General features: G+C 41.0%; 1 protein-coding gene across 4 annotated transcripts in view; it reads right to left on the bottom strand.

Annotated features, from left to right (window-relative positions):
- VGLL3 (vestigial like family member 3) overlaps positions 1–23,776 on the bottom strand; it is a 34,540-nt gene extending 10,764 nt beyond the window's left edge. The window contains exons 1-3 of one of the 4 annotated variants that reach the window (XM_054046868.1): positions 23,320–23,776; positions 10,345–10,600; positions 2,371–2,871 (exon numbers count right to left, since the gene is read on the bottom strand). In XM_054046868.1, the coding sequence (XP_053902843.1) occupies positions 2,371–2,871; positions 10,345–10,600; positions 23,320–23,436 (874 nt within the window). In that variant the 5' untranslated portion in view covers positions 23,437–23,776. Of the gene's footprint in view, positions 1–2,370; positions 2,872–10,344; positions 10,601–22,436; positions 22,602–23,319 lie in introns of those variants that run through there. The other 3 variants (XM_054046877.1, XM_054046887.1, XM_054046859.1) reach the window with 3 other exon arrangements.
- Positions 23,777–23,795: the final 19 nt, after the last annotated feature.

The raw sequence follows: 23,795 nt of genomic DNA, 5'->3' as shown, positions 1-23,795 counted from the left end.
GAAAACATTTGTTCCCAATCCTGGCAGATTATCAGTTTACAATGTGAAACATAATTACCTTTAAAAAGCAACAGAGGGTCCTGTGGCACCTTAGAGACTAACAGAAGTATTGGGATCATAAGCTTTCGTGGGTAAGAACCTCACTTCTTCAGATGCAAGTAATGGAAATCTCCATTACTTGCATCTGAAGAAGTGAGGTTCTTACCCACGAAAGCTTATGATCCCAATACTTCTGTTAGTCTCTAAGGTGCCACAGGACCCTCTGTTGCTTTTTACAGATTCAGACTAACACGGCTACCCCTCTGATAATTACCTTTGTATCATCTGCACTGCTGCAGATGTTACTAATGTCCATAAAGTTGTCCAGTACTTTAAAGAATCCTTTTATGCTATTTTTCTTAATTTCTTGAGGCAACAAGTACATAAGAACGGCCTTACTGGATCAGACCAAAGGTGACCAACGCCAGTGCTTCAGAGGGAATGAACAGAACAGGTATCATCAAGTGATTCATCTTCTGTTGCCCATTCCCAGCTTCTGGCAAACAAGGGTTAGGGACACCATCCCTGACCATCCTGGCTATTAGCCATTGATGGACTTATCCTCCATGAACTTATCTAGTTCTTTTTTTAACCCCGTTATAGTTGTGATGAAGAACAGTTTGACTATATGTTGCATAAAGGAGGGTTCTGGCTGGGGTCTGCTGAGTTGCAACAGTTAATATAGGAGACAGAGAAATGTTAAAGAGATTTTTAGCAGTTGACTTTAGCTTAATTATAATTGGGTTTTGGTTTCATGTTATTTTGACTGAAAAAGATCCGACAGTGTGTTCATCTGGCACAAGTCTTCCCCACCTGTTCTTTTTCCCCCGACCACACATTAGACAAAGTAAGAGAGTGGATCATACTCTAGCAAATAGATCAATCAACCAGAGGTATGAAAAACCCTCCCTCAGCTGAAATCCAAACAAACATCTCAAGGAAAGGGGAGCTGGAGGAACCTAATATTTCTTCAGTGACATTATTGCATGGAAGGGATTCCAAAAGTAACATATGCTCTGCATTGCTGCTGACAAATAACAGATCAGATAAACACCCATCAAAGAAGGAAGAGCATGATAGTATAAATGAGCTCTATGATAGTTATCGGTCATTAGTGCCCTGCACACATGCTCCCATACAGATGCTAACAGTGGTGCTAGACTGCTACTGAAACTGAAGTTCTGCTACAAGAAGGTGTAGCTACACTACAGCCTGTGGGTCAAGTGTGACCTATAGTATAGTAACTCCTCGCTTAACGTTGTAGTTATGTTCCTGAAAAATGCTACTTTAAGCGAAACAATGTTAAGCAAATCCAATTTCCCCATAAGAATTAGTGTAAATGGGGGGGTTAGGCTCCAGGGAATTTTTTTTCACCAGACAAAAGACATCATATATATACACAGTTTGAGTTTTAAACAAACAATTTAATACTGTACACAGCAATGATGATTGTGAAGCTTGGCTGAGGTGGTGAAGTGAGAGGCTGGAGGAGGGTGGGATATGTCCCAGGGAATTCCTTACTGCTAAACGATGAACTAGCACTCAGCTGAGACCTCAAGAGTTAACACATTGTTGTTAATGTAGCCTCACACTCTACAAGGCAGCATGAATGGAGGAAGGGGAGACAGCATGGCAGAGAGAGACAGAGACACACACTGTATGTGAGAGAGAGAGAGACGTGCACTGCCCCTTTAAGTACACTGACCCCACTATAAGTACACTACCTTTTTAAGAGGGGTAGTCCTGTTAGTCTATATCAGCAAAAACAAGGAGGAATCCTTGTGACACCTTCTAAGGTGCCACAAGGATTCCTCCTTGTTTTTGCATTTTTAAGTAGATCAGCAAGTTGAGACAGCAGCTGCTGCCAGCAAGCTCCCTCCATCCTGAGTGCGGTCATGTCCCCCCCTGCTCTGTGGATGGGGTGGCAGGAGCAGGGGGAGGGGGATACCCTGACATTAGCACCCCTCTTCCCCCCGGATGGAGGTTGCAAACTGTTCCATTTTACAGAAGGCAGGTGTGGTAATCAGGCACCCCATGTACAACCAATACATAAACTTCCTGGGCACTTCTTTATGAATTCATTCATTATTTCCTGCAAGATTTTTTTTTTTTTAAACAAAATGCTTCTTGTAAATCATTTGGCTGGGTTGGGCCAAATGCTATGGGCTCAGTTCCTACTGACAGTCAGTGAGAACATCAGTAGGAAGAAGTCACAACCAGAAAGTATTTGAAAGATTTGATTAGAGGCTCTGATTTAAGTGCAGGGAATCTATTTAGTCACTGCAAATAACTCCAGTTAGTCAAGCCACAGAAATGAGCAAATCACCTCACCTGTGTCAAACCCGAAGCTTGGCACGATGTCCACTGTTCCGTGAAAGGCTCCAGCCCATGCTGAGGTAGCACTGGTGACAGTAGTAGGATCTGTCTTTGTCATGTCACACTGTGGAGCAGGAATCCTGGCTGCACGTACTGATGGCATTAATAGGGATCCATACCGTGGGTCAAGGTGAGAGCTCGGATGGTGATGATGCATGTGTGGATGGGGGTGATGGTGATGCATGTACACATCATGCATGTGCGCATATGAAGGGCTAACCTGAGATGCTAAAGGATAATGCCAGGATTCTGATGCAGTAGAGGGAGGAGGTGGGGCAGTCTGATGAAGGCTGTGTCCTGGCCAGCTGCTAGGATCTGCAGTTGGGAAGGTGCCTGGTGCAGTGACCGGGAAGTCAGGATGAACTCCACTCAAGCATGGCGGAGGTGGAGGTTGATAAGAGCTGGTCCAAAATGAAGCTGGGAAACTGCTCCGTTGGCTTGAAATTGTTGAGCTCTCTGGAAAAAAAAAAGTATAAATACTGAAAGCAATTGACAGATTAGAACTACCAGTTAAAAACAAAAACACAGCACAAGTAGTGGGTGAAGTAGCTTGCCACCAGTTTGCACTGCCCAGGAACAAGTCAGGACCTGTGGAGTAGTCCACACGATGCTCATCAAATGTCTTTCTGATCTATTCTTCCTTAAGTAACAGGTTAGATTAATATATCTCAAGGATAGCAGGAACCCTTATTATCATCTAGTTTGATCTCCTGTACATGACAAGCCATGGAATCTCACCCAATGATTCTTGCTTCAAGCTCATAATTTCTGTCTGAACTAGAACAAATAATTTAGACAGAACCCGGTTTTCATTTAGAGACTTTGAGTGATTGAGAATCCACCACTACTGCTACAGTATAAAGCAGGGGTTGCCAACCTGAGCCTGAGAAGGAGCCAGAATTTACCAATGTACATTGCCAAAGAGCCACAGTAATACATCAGCAGCCCCCACGAGCTCCCCCCCCACCGCTCTCCGTACCTCCCGCCCACTGGCAGTCCCACCAATCAGCGCCTCCCCCTCCCTCCCCGCACCTCCTGATCAGCTGTTTCATGGCGTGCAAGAGGCTCGGGGGGGCGAGGAGTGAGGGCACGACAGGCTCGGGAGGGGGCGGGAAGGGGTAGAATGGAGGCAGGGTCTGTGGCAGAGCCAGGGGTTGAGCTGTGAGCACCCCCGGCACATTGGAAAGTTGGCACCTGTAGCTCCAGCCCCGGAGTTGGTGCCTATACAAGGAGCCACATATTAAACTTCTGAAGAGCCACATGTGGCTCCGGAGCCACAGGTTGGCCACCCCGGTATAAAGCTTTTCCTAGGCCGGTGAATAGAGATGTCTGAAATAGACATTTGCTACTGGTTCCGTATATGGATAATGGTAGGATAAAAGATCTTGTTAAATTGATTACCTTGTTAAACTGGTGGGGTAGATCATGCATAATACATCTTATGTTACTTCCTTATAGAATTGCAATTTGGCTCTAAGTCTAGTGTACGATTACTGTTATCCTGCAACTTTACTAAAAACAAGGTATACACCTCAAAAGCTGCATGCAAAATAAATCTGTTTTCATATTCTGAGTCCTCTCTCTGTAAAGTTACCAGCAAGAACTTTAGTTTGTTACACACCTTTGGGTGAACTCCAGCTATAAAGTACTTTAATAGGACAAGCCATTTAATTGGAAGTGGATTGAAAAATCTGAACTAAAAGACCTATCTACATTCATAATTGGGGTTCAATTTATGCTTAATGAGAATTCCAATGCCATTGTATCATAAAATCACATTTAAAAATTTCCGCTTTGTAAGCAGTGGTTAGTGTTTTTGATGCAGTGACTAATACCTCCAAACTACTGGCTTTCTTGTCAAAAACTCATGTTTTTAAATATCACTTAAAAGATTAGTCCCATTTTGAATAGAGGGGGTTTTGGGCCAAAGATTGAAATAGATTAAAATATGGGACTCCACCATGTTATGAAAGAACACAGTCATAAAAATATCCCATGGATGAAAAAAAGTTGGTGAAATTTTATGTTTGACTGATCAGGGAATTCTCTGTGCTCCATATAAAGTTTATAACAATACTTATATTAATTGAGAACTATTCATTTTTTACAAGGATCCCCAAAGAGACTTGGGTGAAGACTTCACTAAAAATGAATAGATGCTTCAAAAACCATTAAACTGCACTCTGCTTACTTTAAACAAAAAACGCCTTAAAAATAAAAACTGTAAAATTGCTTTTCTGTCTGTCTGCACCATTTAGACATATTTATGGGCTGTTTCAAGGTCCGTTAGAATCCTTCTGTTGACTTCAGTGGCTTTGAATCTAGCCACTATTAATAACTTTAGCTTATTGTGTATGAAATAACTTCTATAATTGTTTTTTTTTTTTTGGCAAACACTATATGCACAAAAGCAAAAGTTACCTTCATGCCAAACTGCTTTGAATGTCACAGGGCTATTTAGTAAAATGCTCCATGTGTCTTTATTTAATACGGCTGCATTCCATTTTTTTTTTTTTGTAATCTTCTTCTAAAGCACCTGATATTAGAAGATCATAAAGTGTATCAGAAATATGACTGATGTAAGCCTCACTACACCCCTAAGACGTAGGTATTGTCTCCATTTTACAAATGGGCATTCTGAGGTAGAGAGTTTGAATAACTTGCCTGGAGAGTTGGCAACAGAGTTTAACATTTTCTCCCACCCATATATTCTCCCCTGTGACTGTATTCCTCATTCCCAGTGATTCATTCTCATTACTAGATAATACACCCTTATTTTATTCAGTTCATTGCCAGTATTTTGAGGAATCCATCTCTGGTTTTGGGTGTGTTGGAAATACTGTGGCTCTCATCAATGCTGACAGGCTCCAAATCTGAACAACCCCATAAAAGAAATAAACAAGACAAACACACACACACAAACAAATAAATTAATGTTCAACTGCTAGGCATCTGTTGGATAATTCAGGTTACTAACAATAGGGCAAAAACCTTCAACCACTACGTTACCAATCTGGCTGAATTCATGATGGCAAAAAAAAAAAGTTTTAATATAATTGATCTACAACAGGTATAGAGTAGATCAAATATCTGGTTGTTGCAATCCAGTTCCCACTGAACAAGTCCACCAATGGCAGTAGTTGGCTCCTGTTGTCAGACTCAGTTGAGAGTCCCAGGGACTGAATGGTCCAGGGAGGTCTCTGGTGGACAAGACGGTCCCTACCACTCAGGGTGGAAGTGTATCAGTGGAGGAGTTTGCACTTCTGCTGCCCATGCTGTCACTGCTATGTGGATAAACAGGAGAACTATCAAGCCAGCATTTTTATGAGCACTATGTAAGCAAATGACACTACCAAGAAAAATGTCTATTATACATTCTATGAGCCTTTCAGTTGAGCCACATCCCAAAATAGCACACATGGGAATGTCAGTTTCCACTGTAGTTGAAAGTTGTTCTTTCCCCTCACTTTTCAGAATGAGTGAGCATAACCAATAGTCTTTACAGACACTACAAAGTCAGATACCTATGAAAGAATCTACATCCTAAGGTGGCATTTTAATGGTGAGGCAATCATTTGGGCAGGGGAGGTGTCGATTTGGCCATCTGGTTGATGTCAACCTGATACTGTCCCTATGAAAGAAAACAAAAATACCAATCATCTTACATTGGCCTCCATAAAAAACAAAACAAAACACAAACCATTTGCCAACAGATATACCACAGTTACCACAGTCATTTCCTTTTCTAAATATGAGGGGAGAGAGGTGCCAAGAGGACTGCAATATCTGAGATACCAGAGTGGTAAACTAATGGAAATTGTTAACTTTTTAATGGTGGTCAGCACGCAGTGCATTGCATTGCACTGAAAACATACCAGGCTTGCATGCTAAGAAAGGAGACAATTCTTTTTAGAATTCTCACCAGTACAATATTACTCTTTAGTTACTGCTACCTGAGAAAAACTTTCAGTTATAAAGAATAATGGGAAAAAATACCATTAATCTTAAAAACTTCTTCCAATGTAGTCTATGCCCAAGATTTCAGGGAATTTTGAAGAACCTGTGTTATTCAGATTTCTTAAGGTCAAAAATGTCTGACACTGGTGCTAAATTAATTTTGGTTCAAACTAATAAATTATTTTCTTATAGGTTCATTTGACGTTCAAAAGGATAAGGGTTGTCACTTTGGGAAGGATGCCTTGTATTTTGCACCCTTATCCTTTTGAGTGCAAAACTCAATTCACAACTAGCGCCTCACCCCTATCTTGAAAGCAGGAGCTCTTTAAATATTTCCTGGATCCAATTGTTATGCCTCATTCAGGATTCAGAAGAGATAATGCAGGAAGAATAATGTACAATACACTCCTACCCACTCCCAAATTTTTCTATGTATCTTTCAACAAGGCAATTATAAATGCACTGCTTATTTCTTTTGCTGACCTTTCAAGGAGTTTGTTGACTAAGTAATTGAATGAAACTCCAAACTACCCTTGATTATTATTAATAATGTTAACATCTCCAACCTAACAAAGCATCAACTTCCGCCATACAAACCAATATACATTAGCTAACTAGAGCACATTAACCTTAATGAATGAACTGGAAGATTGAAATATCAGAGTGACTATCTTTCTTCCTTCTTTCAAACTAGTATGCTGAAACATTAGTTTGGGCATGACAAAAATCCCTTTCATCCTAATTTACTTTGAAAAACAAGTATGCTACTTATTTCTCTGACTATAAACTGCAGAATCAAAGAGCTTTTTTCAGCATTCCACTGGGGCATCTTTACTCTAGCTGGGCTGGTGCAAAGCAGCCAGAAGGGATGCATACCCTCCTTTTCCTCCCCCATCCATGGAATACTTTCAGACCAGAAGCATCTTTGCAACAGCACTGATTATATGGGGTATTCTGTGTCACAAGGCAATATTGGATGAGGCATTTTTATGCTGGGCTATTCTGTACCCCTGCAAAGCTCCATAGATACAGCTGATCAAGAATTAGTTTTGAGATTTGAAAAAAAATTCCTATTCTGCACTGGGACAAACTAAGACCTTTCAAAATTTTTATGAACTTCCTCTCCACAGAAAAACCAGACCAAAACACCACAGAATATCCTAGAGCCCAGTAATCAGGGCTTTCACCTGTGAGGTGGGAGGCCCAGAGTCCAGTCTCTGCTCCGTCTGATTTGGAGCACGGACTTGAACCCACAGTCTTCCACATCTCAGATGAGTGCCTTGACCACCAGGATTTTGGCTATTCTGGGGCACATGTGTCTGTCTGTTTCCCTTTCTCATCCCGGACTTGAGAAATCTTCCCAATTAAAGTTTTGTCAAAACTGACCCTTTACCGCAAAAAGGTTCGGTGAATTGGCATTTTTCGACAAAAGAAGTTGGAAAATTCCCAACCAGCTCTAGTCCTGGAACCACATAGAGGTGCTGGAGAAGGAGTGAAGGGCATATGATGCCATTGATGTGACAGGCTCTTTCCATCCAGCACAGAATGTGTGAAGTCTGCATGCAGACAGTCCCCACTGTGCTCTGATCTTTGGGAAGTAGTGTGATCACATACTTAAAAGTTTATAGTTGGCTGGGAGGACAAGATAGCTGTTTACAAGTATTTAACTCTTCATCTTTCTTTGTAACTATGGGCTTCACCCTATTCCCATGCAAATCAATGGAAAAACTCTCATTAACTTTAATAGTGTAGGATGAAGTCCTACTTTCTTCCAGCTCCTCAATCATTTTGGCTGTCCTCTGCTGAACTCCCACCCATTTGTTGATGTCTTTCTGACAAGATTGTCCTTGCGCATCATTTTCCTTTTGCCAGTGGTGTTCAAAAATCCTCTTTTATCAACCGTGAATTTCATTTCAGCAATTCCTTCTTCCAGATCATTAATTAAGATGTCAAACACGATCAGGCCCAACACAGATCCCCATGGCATCTCACTCACCCAACTTGATATGTCGCCATTTCTCACCACCCGTGGCTTACAGCCCTTCTGCCAATTTCAATACACATCACAAGATGATTTCAATTATATTTGTCTTCATCCACTAATTTTGTAATCCTATCAAAACAAGCAATCTAATTTGTCTGGCAAGATCTGCTCTTTATAAAACTCACACTGCTTGTTTGTTCATCCTTCGACAGACACATACTTATTTAGCGCACGTTACTATCATATACAAACACCTCACAATCTCCATTGCATTTGTAACCCTTCTGCCAGGTGGAGCCGGCAGCAACCAGGGCTGGGTTCAATATCTAGGAGTTCCTTTTCAACAGCACAACACAGAACTGGCTCAAGCCCCCACCCAGTAACCTGGGAAAATTACACCCCACCCTGATCACCTCTGAGAGGCAATATTTTCCCACTCGGAAGCACAGAGTCTGAGTGTTGAAAAGAAACTTTTAATGAAAGGAGGGAAGTCACCAGAAAATTAGGGAAAATACCACAAGCAGGATTCATAATCATAAAACAGTGAGCAGGATACCCACACCAGCATGCGTGGGGCAGTGCCTTCTGTTCTTGAGTTCTGCAACCAACAGTTCTTTTTCTGTGCCCCTCTCTGCTCCCTCACCATACCTCACTCCCAGTGGTTGTCCTTGGTCAGTGAGGGTTCAGAGGTGCATCTGTGTGAGTTCACCTCCCACTCGGGGAAGAAGGCACCTTGCTTGCTCCACCATGTGAGCACTTGTTCTGGCTGGCTGCCCTGCCAACCACTCATTCCACTTTCATAGGATTATTGCTTGCTGCTCCGGCCAGCTGACTATCAGTTACCTTCTGCTGCCACCTGCCTCTCTGCTGTGACCTCTGCAGGTCAGTCTCTTAGTGATTGTCAGCTCTTAGTGATGTTCAGCTTTTAGCAGGCTGGGCATAAATGCTGTTCCACCACAAGTGATATCAGCTCTCATTTAAGCACTTAAAATAACAAAGGCTCCTAATGGAGCCTATTTAGCTCTGTCTTTGAACAGCGGGGAGAAACAGGTTAACCCAGACCAGGGAGCCTTAGGAAGAGTCCACACCTCCTGGCTAGGACACCTGTCCCCATCCCTCTTACTTTCACAGGGGTCTGACATTCAAGCCCTTGGCTTAACAAGGTCCTTTCAGCTGAGGATGACCCCCTCATTTGGGACAGGTTAAGCACAGTTCTGCTCCCATTTATTCATATAATAAAGACAACATTAATAACAGCATTTCACTATCCCTGCATTCAGTACTAAAGTGATTTGTAACCAAACACCACCAAAGTTGATCACTTTGAACAACACTGGATATCTGCTGGATATCTAAGCAGAGTAGGTGTGTTCATGTAAATACAGTTTGCTCCTGAAGTCTCTCCTCCTCGCAGCTAGCTATCAGGGGAGAGTTCATTCACACCCTGCTTACATATTTATGATCACAACACAGCATCATGGAAGCACTGTACTATTATCTCCAATTTACAGATGGGGAACTGAGACACAGAGAAACCCAATGACCCTGCCCAGGGTCACACAGGAAGTCTGTGGCAGAGCAGGGAATTGAATCTGGGTCTCCTGAGTCCCTGGCTAGTGCCCTTTATCCTCTATGACCACATTTTTCAAACTTTGGGGCTTAAAGTTATGCCTTAGATCTCACAGCAGTTCCTTGTGAAGCCACATTAACTCATTCCTGTTCCTCAAAGCTTTCAATTGCCCCACTGAATGCCCGGAGGAATTTGAAAAGCCTATATCCTGTATTTCTTTTATTGTTGCTCCCTACCCATCAATTCCAGCCATTCACCCCCAAGAAATTCCTTGCTGCTTCCACATACTCTGGAGCAAGGGTGTATTTCCACCGCGACTAAATCAGCAAGATTCCAGCCATAATGCAGCATGTGTTGTTATAAAACAGATTGATTGTGTAAGCTAGACAGCATGTAGTCAAACTATTTCTTCTCTTACCTCTCCACAGAGGGCTTAGCCCTGGCTTGCTTTTTGAAAGGGCAGTTTCTGGGTTGAAGCTGCTGGCTTGGCTCAAAGCTCTTGAGAAGTGTTCATCCACTACTGACCCAATGTCTCCCTGGAAGTAAGTGAAAAGGACACAGCGAGAGTTAAGGTATTCCATCTCAGTGGGCTGGTCTTTCTCATCCTCTTCTTGTTTGCTGGGAAGGGTCACCTCCAGGGACTCTTGCATCTTGTTGTAAACAGCTAACTTCTTCTGGGATTAAAAACAAAACAAAACAAGAAGACGCATCACTAGTGGCAGTTTATGAAAACACAACACCCAGTTTCCTTAAAGGAAATTACATATATTTAATATACACATTGCATAATGTCTTAAGGGTAAAGCTGGTAGAAAAAATAGGAACATTTTAATGAACATGTTCATTAAAAAACTGTCAGTGTTTTTCATAGAAAGTTTTCAAAATTTTTCAACCAGCCCCACTTCAGAGTTTCCCGTTGCTCAAGCACTCATTAAAGTCCCAGTTCTCACAGGTACTGAGCAGCCACCACTCCATTACCTCAGCCCCTCTGAAAAAAACAAACATAACACAGATGATAACAGGTCAATCCTGAAGTCTTTATTCAGCTTCACTGCTATGAACAGGCCACAGAGGCTGTACGTATGCACCCTAACTTTACAGAAGAGTGGACCACACACTGTATAATTTAAAACAGTCACTTTAAATAGGTCACTTTAGAACAGATTTTGGTCATCTCCATTCCCTATTAACACCACCTCACTCGACACATACTAGCACCATGGGATGCAATGGAACCTGTTGTAATAATTGGGCTGACAACCTAACTGCTCAACTGTAAAAAGTATGTAAATGTTCATGATATGTCACAATAACCTATAATAACAAATGTTGATGGGAAAAGGTATGAAAGGAATACAGATCAACTAAATTAGTCTAAACAAAAAGGCCTACTGATATAACTCAATGACTGTGTTAAGATTATCTTTGATAAACAGGAAAATGTAGGTCCAAAAAAATCAGTGAACCAAAACTAGGCCTAACGGGTGGACAAAATAATAAGAGGATGGTCTTGTCCACCTGACACTCCCTTTTTGGGTCCCTAAAGAAAAAAAACTCAGGGGAGGAGGAGAAGAGGAAAGAACAGACAGAGGCTGTTGGAAAGGGCATCAGCATCATGGCTGCCACCCCATCATTTCCTGGGATCCCGGAACTTTGTCATCCTGATCCGGAGAAATGTCCTATGCAAACCAGGCTGGGGCGAGGGATTCAGATGACATTGCCATCCTTACAAGCTCCAGCTGAACTTCAAATACCACCTGAGATGAAATAGGGTTGGACTTTACAACAGCACCTCCAGCCCATCTCAACTAACTTTTTCTCTTTTCCCAAGAAAGGACAGTTATTATCATCTTTGATATCATCTAAGAAACTGTCAAACAAGGGGTTTTTTTTCTTCTAAAACTCTCATCTAAAGCAAAAAGAAACAAAAAATGTTGTTAAATGAAAAGACTTACTTAAAAAATTACATTTCAAATGTTTTAACTGTTTTCCCTTCTTTCCTGCATCTTTAATAAAATATTAAAATGGTGAGTTTGCCGTGGTAGTAAGCAGGCTGAGGTCTCTGTCTCCCAAACCCCAGAACTTGTTTAACACTCTTTAATGTAAGACAGCGACTGGATTATGCTAACAGTTTTGGCCCATTTATTATATCTAAATTAATACACCATTTTTGGTGCCCAATGTGAGTCTTAAAGGGTTTACATACTCAGAAGCTGGCACCTTGGCAAACAAGCAATTTTATTCAAAGTTTAAAACCAAAGTTTGTTTTAAAATTCTTAAATGTGTTGGGCTTCTTTGAGATAAGCATGAAAGCAAACCATTAATGTTTTTGCTTTAAAAAAAAAGAAAGAAAAAAGCATTGACAATGGTTTTGAAGTATTAATTTTTTAAAAATATATCTTTAAAGAAATGCTTTGTTTTTTTGTTTATTTGTTTGTTTTATAGTTCATGGTTTCTGTAATTAGTAATCATTTTAAAGGTTTAATGAAAAAGTACATTTTTAAAAGAAGCAAAAAGTGGCAAAAATAAAGTGTTTTAAACTGTTGAAGTTGCTAATGCAGACTTTTACTGAAATAACACTTTCAGTAACCCTCTTGTTAACAAAACGCCAGCTTAGTTCAGGTCTGCTACTGCATTAGTTGTGAATTAAATCTCAAACCACCCTTCAAACAACAACTTAATAAGATGTCAAAACATTTTGGGTGTTCTACATCCTGGCTTGAAGGTTTTGGTTTTCCATTTTAAGCAACCCTAGAGGTTAAAATGTCTGAAACACAATAGTGTTTGATTTTTAAAATATGACAAATGAGTTTAACATAATAGTGCATGTTAAACTATACCATCCTAATGTATGTAAGACCAAGGTTCCTACCTTTAGCTGAAGGTATGCAGTATATCAGTGTCTGATTTATTCTGATTTCGCTACAGAAATGTTAATAGGTTTTTCACCTCTGAGTCCTGGGAGTCATCATATCATAATGACATCCAGTTCTCAGTCCATCAGTGAGGATACTGAATTGTCAGCACTGCAAAGGTACATGAGATCCTGTTCTCTCTCCCTTCCCTTTTGTGGTACTTTCTGCCCCACTGTTTTTTTCCCTCCTACCCTATCTCTCAATCTCTCCGCTTTTCACTGCGTCCTGAAATCAACTACTCTGCATGCATTATCACAGCAAGATAAGACGGCCCAGCCCTGTCTTATCTGAGGAGAAAGGACCCAGCCAGATGACATCCCTGACTGGCATGTGAGCCTGAGTCCAAGCTACAGGTGCCCTGGCTAATCTGAAAGAATAAAGCATCCATTCCGAACTGACCAGCCTCCCAGTGTTTCCGAAACATCAACAAAAAGCATATTTCCCCTATCCATCTCTCTTCCACCTTTGACTGTTAAAAACAGAAGTGAATATCCTTTCACACATCAGAATTGAGTAAAATTAACCCTTCCTTTTCATCAAAGAAAGTTGTTAATGAAAATGAGAGATGCTTGCATTTTGCCTCCAAAAGCAGAGATTTTAGTAGATTTTGATTAAGTTTGTTTTGCGTAATCACTCAATTTCAGTTTCAATATAAATGTTTGTTTTAATTTTTTGGGGGGTGGGGAGTTGTTTGATCAATAAACTCTCAACTTTAGAATTAATGCTTCTGGGTGTTTGCCAAGAAACCGAGTAAACCAGGACCTCTATAGAAAAACCCTGAACCCTATGTATTACTGTTTTAATGTTCCACAGTGACAGAGTTCATAACTCTTTTGGCCCCTGAGATCAATTCATAGACCATTTACAGAGTGACGTACTACTACACATAAATAAAAGTGGCAGAATCTGACCCTTTTTGAGAAGTTTCATAGCACAAAGTAATGCCACTGATAGTAGGGAAAAAAAACTGTTTTCCTCCCTCACTTAAGCCTGTGTTGCATTTTTCCTATTACATAACAATTAGTAAAAAAAAAAAGGGGGGGGGGGAAATGGGGGTAGCAACAACAGTCAAGTCAGAAATAATTAAACATAATTTTGGAAGAAAAAAAAAACATTGACAAACCCCCAAACAATATATATAGAAACTTTAACGAAAAAAAAAGTCAGAAGCCTGTGAACAACTATGCCCAACTCTTTGCTCCCTCAAATCAAACCAAAATGTCAAAATAAATGTGTGTGAAAATCAATTTTGCATGGAACATATTTTTCAGATGTTCCACTTGACAACAGTTTTCACAAAAAGCAAGCTCATCCCAACCAATAGGCTGCAGCAGCAACAGCTCGCAGCCAGCCAGCCATTTAAACAACCACCTCTACACACAGACAAGATTCAGCAACACAGACATGACTAAGGTACACATGCATCAGTACTCAGTAGCTTCTTTTAAAAAGTAGAGCTTGACCCGTCTATTATGATTTGCTTGGCAACATTTTAGCGCCATCAATATCCCCTCATGGTTATGGCTCTTACCTTTTCCTACAAATGTATTATTTATATAACAAATTTTGGTTCCTAGATAGTTTATTAACTTCCTTCTACAGAAGCGCATACTAAATTGATTTTAATATTTTATATAATCGGAAACTCTATTGCAATCTGGCAAATTACAGAATCAGTTACAGTTGGGATATTTAAAAAGACAGCGTTTAATTACTGTGAAATGAAGTAGAAACACAAGTATTACTTATAAGTGATTACTAGAAAATGCATGTTATTTAAATCAATTCACTACAATCATCATAATCCAAATACTGCAAATGGACCTAACAAGTCTATAAGCTTGACGTCCACGATTTTAATAGAGAGTCAACATACTGCAGAACCTAGTCTTGGATTGTACTATTAAGGTAATAGTTTAGTTGACTGAACACTGCAACAATGAAGTAATCATTCGAATTCTGATGATGTTACATGAAATTCTGTGATGGATATAATAACCATAGGTCACTTTATTTTATTTGTGATTCAGAAGATCCTAAATGACTTTTGGAAATTCAGTTCAAGCTAATAGAGGGCAAGTGTCACTGAGCAATTGCTTTGTGGAATATTGTTTATTTAGACATATGGTTAGAGGAGCTCACATTTTATACCAAGCCCCTTCCACATCCACACAAACTGGGGGAGGAAAGACAAATGCGCAGAGGAGAATAGCAAAACTCTGAATGGTTTCACTTTAAAAGTGAACAGCTTTACTTTAGAAGTGAAAACATAGCTAGCTAGCTGTGTATTAAATTATGTCAGGCAATTTTTTTTGAATGGAGGAGTTTGGGGTGATGAGAACATAGTATATGTTATTAATATGTTTTTAAAAATTGTATTAACATGAAATTTCATAAAATGATGTTCTCCTAATGTCCGATCTTGCAATTCTTACTCAATTCTTCCAATGAAGTTATATTTTTGTCTAAGCAAGCACTGAAGGATCAGGCCTTAATACACTATATGGGGTTATAGAATTTACAATATATAATATATATCTTGTACTTCATATAAGTGAGAGTGCCATAACATTACACATACTCTAGATGTACAGACAAACCCCAGTTCTCATTAAAAACCAGGCCAGAAGTGTGAGAGTTTGTATTGTTGTTTCTGTTTTAAATCAAAAGAAAAAGTTTTATAGATGTCTAACAGATATTGATATATTAGGGTCTATATCAGACCCTAGGCCAGGAATAGTCAAGAGGGAGACTGCAGGCCAAATCCATACCACCAGATACTTTTGAATGGACCCTGAAATCTTTTTATTTGCTTATTATTATCATCACTATTGAGTTTTTTTATTATTATTATTTTCTCTGGAGTCTGGACTTCGACTATACCTTGATCACGGCATTTGGACTTTGACAAAAAAAAATTGACTACCAGTGCCCCAGGCCAAATGCCAGACCTTATGTATAGAGCAATGTAGAAGTTGATATATATCATGGATATACCACATATATTTACACTGCAAAGGTATGAATACATATGCATGCACACAATTATTTAGACACACACTGTTTAATATAGCCCCTGGATTGACTTAGGTATCCGGAAGGAAGTCTTTCAATGTTCCCATAAAGAGACTGGAGTTCAGGAAATTAAAACTTATCTCTAGAGTTGCTTCTTTGTGCAGGAATGTTCTGCTTACCACAGTCTATGAATCTGATTTATTTTCCATTTCAATCTTCCTCTCTCCCCAACCTCCTCTAGTCCACGAGAGGAATTACAAGTTATTCTAAGCAGTTGTTTGATTGGTTTTAGAAAACACTGAATCTTTGGTATTTTTCCTCTCTTTTTAAGTCAGTAGTGCTGATTATTGACAAGTGTAAGCTTTTGGGCACAGAATAATGTGAAATGATTGACAGTCACAATTGACGACTCTTGCAAAGATAAGAATAAGAGCTCTATGTTAAAATAAAATTTTCAGGATCTATGAATGATTCTGTTTACTATTATGGAAAGACTATTGAACAGGTTGTTGTTTTTTAAAAGACATATGCAATTTTATACCACAAGTGGAAAGCTCTGACAACCAAAATGCCAGTTACAGTCAATCCTCTCTTCACTAAATACAGCATTCTATTGAATAAGAATCTCTAATGAGATCACTTAATGGTGACATAATATCTCCCTTCTCAGAGGATATTTCCTTTAACAGAAATCAAGTTGTTCTCTTCCCCTTTAAACTTCTCCACCTGCCTGATAACTGGTGAGCTGCTTCTTTGGATGTGAGTAGAGATCTCTTTGTGAGCATTTATGTTTGCATCTGTGCTATTTGAAATATATACAAGATTCTTGACCATTGGCTGAATTTGTCTACCCATATTTTTGCTTGTGTTGGTTCAGCTGCTGATAACCACAATCTGTGCTAACAGTTTCACTTGCACATTTGTCATACCATCAGTTCTGCCGTATATTTAAGCAGCTGCAGATTGCACAATATCATCAGTGAAGTCTAACACTGCTAGTCTTCTCTTTTAGATAGAGCCAAAAATATGGCATTGTATGTGGAGTAATATGTATCAGATCCCATCCCACACAACACACTTCCCAATTATGTCCAGGTCTCTGATATGCTCATGTACTAGTCATGACATCCTCCTTTCCATTTCCCTACCACCTCTAGCTTGTAAGCCTTCCTATCTGTTTTGAAGCTTTATAGTCTCTGGAAACCTACGGGCTAGAAGGTAGAATTAAAGCTCAGTTTAGCACACAAGGAACAAGGATGTCCAATAAGGGAATTCAGTCTCTGCGGCAGCCTGCTATTAAGATTAGGTCATAGACAAGGAATCCAGCATGGCATTTAAGGTAGTGGGTCAAATCATGTTCATGTGCCATTGGATCTCTGGACAAGTACAGCCTTACAAAGTAGGCTGAATAAACCAAAAGCCACCATTATTTTTGACATCTATTCACAAGCAGGCCCATCCTTCAGGGGGAAAAAATAGGGTTCTTTATTTTTAGATCCTATTATGCCTAATTAAAAAAAAAGTCTATAGCAAATCATTAGGGACAAGTGAGCCTTAAAAGTATGAAGGTTCAGGTTGGATAAGCATTCAGAGTTTTGGATAAATATATACACTGATCAAGAAATCAAACTGAAATGGCTAAACTTTCCACTGGTGTAAATGGATAGAAAATCTTGTGCAACAAGGCTGAGAAAACAGCACATAACCCCCTCGAAAGAAAAAGCCTGTCACTCTAGTAAAAGCCACCAAAAAGGAATTTTAGTAGCAAACTGTGGCACAACTCTGTGTAAAAGAGGTTCCTCTACATAAATTAGAAAGCATTTAACAAAAAAGGAAAAAGAAACATTCTTAAATAATCAGATGCTAGCTAGCTAAATTCCTTAATGCAGCTCCAGGCTACAAGTTAGTATTTGCAGGGTACTTTGAAAATATAAAGTGCTAATTGTTATAATTACAAATGAATAACTAAGGAGATGAGCATATGCAAAATAGTTCTGCACAGCAAAGTTAGTGTAATTTTTTCACCTGAACCTTTGGATTATCAGTTACAGTGCAGAGGAAAGGAAACTGAGGATGGCACAGTTAAAATGACCCTTTGTTAAACAGTGTGTTGGGCTGGTGGCCATATAGTTTAATAAACTATTTCTATGGAAAGATGTAGCTACCTGAATTAAACAATATATACTTGGGGTTAATAAAGTTTCCACAGGGACACTGGGTGGGTCAGCAGATTGGTAATGGGATACTGAGCCTCTCTTCTTTAGGTCACTATCTTAAATCTGGTTTGAGATGGAATGAATGGATGTAGGTATCATCTGACCATATGTTGGTGGCCCATGTGAAATGGAGAGGCTACAAATTTAGATCTCACTCCTGTTCCAATATAAACCAGTCATGGCCCACTCAACTATTGTCCCCCTGGTTGGCAATCTCAGGAAAGCGAGTGGAAGAGAAACAAACCACCAAGTGAGAGGATGAGAATAAGAGGGGGCATATATTTGATAAGTATAATTATTTATAGTAGACTTGGCAAGAAATTCATACTAGCAAGAATAGCAGGAATACAGCATGCCAGCCCATATATACTGATGTTAATGGGATTGCATGGGGTGTAAATTATGGCAGGATTTGGCCAACTATATCTATAATATGAACTTGAAGGATGCTTTTAAAGATGAGCCTTATGGGTTGATCAAAAGCTCAATGAAGTTAATGGAAAGGCTCCCGTTGGACTTGAATCAGATCCTGAGGAAGCATTTTGATAAAAATTAGAAGACAGATTTTAATATCTTGAATATTGTGGAATTCTATAAGCATGGGTCCTGACTGCAAATCAATAGGAGCAGTATATCCCTAGTATAACACTGTCACACATATACAGGTACAGTGTACTTTTCAACTCTTTAGTACTTTGGCAGGAGGAAAAAAGGAAAACTCAATACGCAGGCAAATGCTTAATCGAGGGTTGCGCCTCATTTTCACTTGTCCAACCTGGCACTTTGTGTGTGCTTGCGTGCACACATGCATATCCCATCTATTTTCTTGGACAGATGCCCTGGACTTCAGCATTCCTATAGATCTAGGTGATATAAAAAAATAAAACCCAAGAGTGTTAAGACCCAACTCCCACTGAATGTTAACGGGTGTTGGGTCCTAATCCCCTTAAACTCTTTTAAAATCCCATGCTAAATTAGTTTGCCATTAAGGGATTTTTTTTTTTGGCTACAGAATTGTGAAAAGCCAAGGCTCCAGAAATTCTGCATTGATTTTAGGGTGCGCAGAATTACAGATATAGAAATAAAGGGGCAGAGGGGTTACTCTTAAAGGAGTGATGAATCATTTATTTAAAAAAAAAAAATCTACCCAAGACTTCACTTCTGCATGCAACAAGTATTTGATATTCCATAATTTTAAATCATGTGATTACTTTAAAAGAAGATGCCATTGCATTCTTATCCCATTTTTAAAAAATTATCTTCAAAATCCTTTCACAGGACTGATGTGATAACAGTTAGTTGCATGCCAAAAATCACACTTGCCAACACACCTATATAGTACCAATAAAAATAAGTGAGGGTTATCTTTCCAAATAGTTATTATGGGCTAGATCTTCAGCTTGTGTAAAACAGATTAGGTCCTCTAGCTGAAGAACCAGCTAGTTCTATTAAAAGATGCAACCCAGATAGCAAAAGCAAGCATAGAAACATTTGTATCCAACACAAAAAATCCTTCAAGATGCCTAAACTTCAGCGAAAGGAACACACCACCAAATCCCTGTAAAGAATCTGAAACTCCAAGGCCAAAAGGAATCCACTACAGATTAGTCTTCTTTATCATTACATTTATTTTTTTCCAATTGAGTACCAAAACACAACAACAGTTGTGTAATGACATTGGAAAAGGTAAGGTCGAGTTCTTGGAAATGTCAAGGATGAGCTCCAACTCATTAGCTCTGATACAGAGATTTGTTTTTAAGATGTTCCATTAATGCACTTTTTGAAAAAAAGACTCTTAATTCTGGTAAAGAAGAAATTCTTTAAAATAGTTCATATCTTTACCAAGCACTTAGAAGACCATTACATGGTGAACACAAAAAGAGGAATAAAAACCCAGTGATAGTTACATTTATAAAGCATTAAGGAGTGTCAGGCAATCAAATTGCTTGATTGGGTGAATATCCCTGGCAATCTAATTTTGAAGAAACCCGTGTGTTTTGTGCAGTGTGGAATACTGTCTGAACAACAATTTATTCCATTGTGATTGAACAGATGGAAGAGGAACCTATTATTTAGTTTTTGTGTTTTATTTTTAAGTGATGGATTTCAGGGCACTACAACATAAATTTATAAACTGCTCCAAACTTCACAGCTGTTAGAATGTCCTAAATTCCCGGTTCAGTGAGCTATAGAACTGCTCTACTTTCTAGTCTTACAGCTGAATTTCAACAGTTCATAAGGAACCCTCTTATTCCAACAGAAGCAGTGTGAACTATTTAAGATAGCTGGTGCAAATGGGATGAACTGATTAAAAACAAATCATTGATGTGACTTTTGTAATAACAGCATTTTTTTAATTTGAAGTAACCAATACATTGTATTGGTTCAACTCTATGCTCTCTCATCTTGTATATTTAACACAATCCCTTTTATTGTTAAACAGTAAAATAACTTGACCCAACAACAATTCTCTTTATTAATAAAATAAGTTTACTAGCAACTAAACTTTCACTGTGGTGCTTCTGGGACATTTTATACTTGGTGGAACTTATAGTGGATGAGCAAACATCATACTCATATTTAAAACCTCGGATATCCTTAAACGCAGAATGAAAGCTCATTTTTCTCTCTATCATGTGAAGACAATCACAATCTAAAGTGTGAAGCAGCAGGAATAGCCACATCAAACTGTAGTTTAGTTAAAGCTAATGACTGTTTAATGTATTTCCTTACAAAAAGTACTGTGTACATTATACCAAAAGCCTAAGAACAATGTAACCAGATCAGACAAAACCTAAAACTTCATTTTCAACCCTAATTTTATGCTTTTAGGTCTTCCAGTCAAATGGAGCATTTTTATTTTCACTATATATTTTTAAAGTTAACAAGTATGCTTATGGACACCAAGAAAAAATTTAAAAACTAAAATTCCCAGACAAATTAGAGCCTTCCATTCTGCAGGCTCTGACCTAGATTTGAAAAATCAATTTGAAAACATGTTGCAGTGGATAAAAACACCAAACTTTCCTATTGCCCGTGAACAACACGAGCAACCTGGAAAAGTCAGCTTTTGTATCATTTATGCAAAAACTCTCTCTCACGCACACAACAATGAATAAAAAGGAAACAATAACATTCAGTAGGAATTTTAATGTTTTTGTCCATATTTGTGTCTCCCAGGCAAGTTGATATTAGGGGTCACTTCCCATGTACGGAGAAAACAATCTTCATGGATAATAATGATAAAACCTTATGGAATGCAGCAACAACCAAAAAATGTATTCTCAGATGACTACATTAGGGCCAAGTCAATATTAGTCCCACTTCACCCACGCACTGCATAGTCTAAAAATGCTGTCAGCCCGATAAGAATTTCCTGATTCAGATCACCAAGTTCAAGTGTAAAATTGTTTTAGCTGATATTCCAAAAGAGCAAGGTTTTGTTCAAAAATTCCCCTTCCCCTCCCCACTAACATTTTATAGACTTTAACATCTACACCAGTTGAAAGTTGCACTGCAAAGTAAAACTAGGTGGGCATACAATGACATGCCTTTTTGTAAGCAAAATACATATTTAGAAAACAGGATGCTTCATATGAAATAGTCTGTCTTATCCCTAAGACATCTTCAGCTATGTATCTGCATAAGGTGGCTGAGTATATATAGTATATGTGGTGGTTGTGATAACAGTGTAGATTTGACAACTATCAAATGCAAGTAGCCATTAACATTAATACACAAAATACTTTATTTAAAGCAGCAGACTTTATGTGGGATGGGGGTTACTAGGGTGTGCCTGGAAACGAGAACAGGGGGTAAAGATTGGCTTCCTCCCCTCTTTAAAATGAAACAACTTTTCAGGCTTAAAAAACCGCCTCACTAGCTCCTAAGAGAGGTCTCTTTGAAACACACCTGCCCAGTGCTTAATTTGTGTCAGGATTTGCCAGGGCTGAGCCCAGACACCTCTGGGCTTGCCCCCTCAGTGATGAAAGTAAAAAGAAAAATTGTTTTGCTTGAGCCCAGGCACCTCTTTCATTACAAATTAAGCGCTGCACCTACTTCGCCCCCCGCCCCCAAATGTTACACCCGAGATATTGCTTGCTTGTTATGTATATTTCACACGTTGATATCTATGAGTGCCAAGTGCATTCCCCGGGACTGGTGAAAAACTGCCAGCTAACTCACTCTTGCCCTCAAAGCCCGGGCCGCCTGCTGAGATTCTCTCGCCAACCCGGAGCGATTCCCTTTCCTTTCCAGATTGCCCCGATGTGTCCACTATCAGCACAAGGTCTCCGTCCGCAACCCGGCCTCCGTCCCCCCGGACTCAGCCCAAGCCCAAGCCCCGGGATCAGATGGAAACTCACCCCAGGAGCCTGGTCCCTGCCGCTTCTTCTCTCCTGGTTGTCATCGCAGGTTGGCAACTTCCCCTCAGTGAACTGACAGCAGGATGTGGGGAAGCGCCCCCCACTCCCACCCCCCGGGGCTTGGAGAGCTGTCCGCTGCGGGGATGGCAGACCCCGCTCGCTCATCTCTCAGCGCCCATCCCAGAGTCAGCCCAGCCCAGCCGCGCACACAGCCGCGCTCCCTGGCCGGCTGAGGGGCTGGTCCTTTGCTAGCTGCCCCGCGCTAGGGAAACTAACTCCAGAGGAATAACACAGGGAGTGGGCGCGCACGGGACTGCAGAGACCAGCCTGGCAGCTACGCGGTGCCACTCACGATCTGACCAGCCAGGGCCAGGACACAGGCACACGCGGGGCAGGGAGAACCCCTCCATACACCAGCACCTCGTGCAGGGACACAGCCCCAGGCATGATCTATACACACAGCTGTAGGGGCGCTGCTTTGCCTCGGCCCCTTCAGGCAGGTGGGGCTATGCAAGGATGTCCCGAGTGAGGTGCACTGACAGTGCCCGAGCAGGGAGTGCCCCTCTCAACCTGCCGTTGGTTTAGGGTGACCGGACAGCAAGTGTGGAAAATCGGGAAGGGTGTGGGGGTCATAGACGTCTATATAAGACAAAGCCCCAAATTCAGGGCTGTCCCTATAAAATCATGACATCTGGCCACCCTACTTTGGTTGCATTCCCCCAGCGCTGTTGCTCGGACGGAGAGATCCCGCAGCACCCCAGCTCCTGCTTCTCTGGCCGGAGGGAGTCCCACCCGCACCTCGCCTGCGCTTCCCGCCCCACGCCCGGGTGAACGCTCCCCTCCCTTCGCTCGGCCCGAGCCCCCGTGGAGACCGGCGGCTCACCTGCTGGCTGGGCGCAGGAAGGGGGCAATACGCGGCTGCCGCCACCGGGCTTGGCAGATACTGGGGCGCCCCACACGCCGCCTGGGAATGGTGCATCACCACGTCGGAGCAACTCATGGCAGCGGCCGCGGGGGCAGGGGAGCCGCCAGCGCTATGCAGTTACTCCCTGCGCCGCTGCCCTGCGCGGCCCCCTGCCGCTGCTGCGGGGCGCTGGGCTGTGCTCTCCCCTGGCAGGCGGCCGGCCAGATGCGCTGAGCTCTGCAGAGAGGACGGAGGCGGCGGAGCCCTCATCTTCAGGAGCCCCCTGGGTCCCGCTCCAACACTTATATAGGAGCCCGGCGGCGGGGCAGCTGGGGCAGCGGCGGAGCTGGGCGCATAGCGTCGATGGCAGCAGCGGCGCAGCCCCGGGGAGGCGGAGTGGGGCACAGCGCCGCAGCCGCTTATTACCATACACACAATGAGCAGCCCCAGGCTCT

Source organism: Malaclemys terrapin, chromosome 1, assembly GCF_027887155.1.
Source record: "Malaclemys terrapin pileata isolate rMalTer1 chromosome 1, rMalTer1.hap1, whole genome shotgun sequence".
Lineage (NCBI taxonomy): Eukaryota > Metazoa > Chordata > Testudines > Emydidae > Malaclemys > Malaclemys terrapin.
The sequence above is the reverse complement of the archived record's forward strand: the minus strand, read 5'-3'. Positions and strand labels throughout refer to the sequence as shown.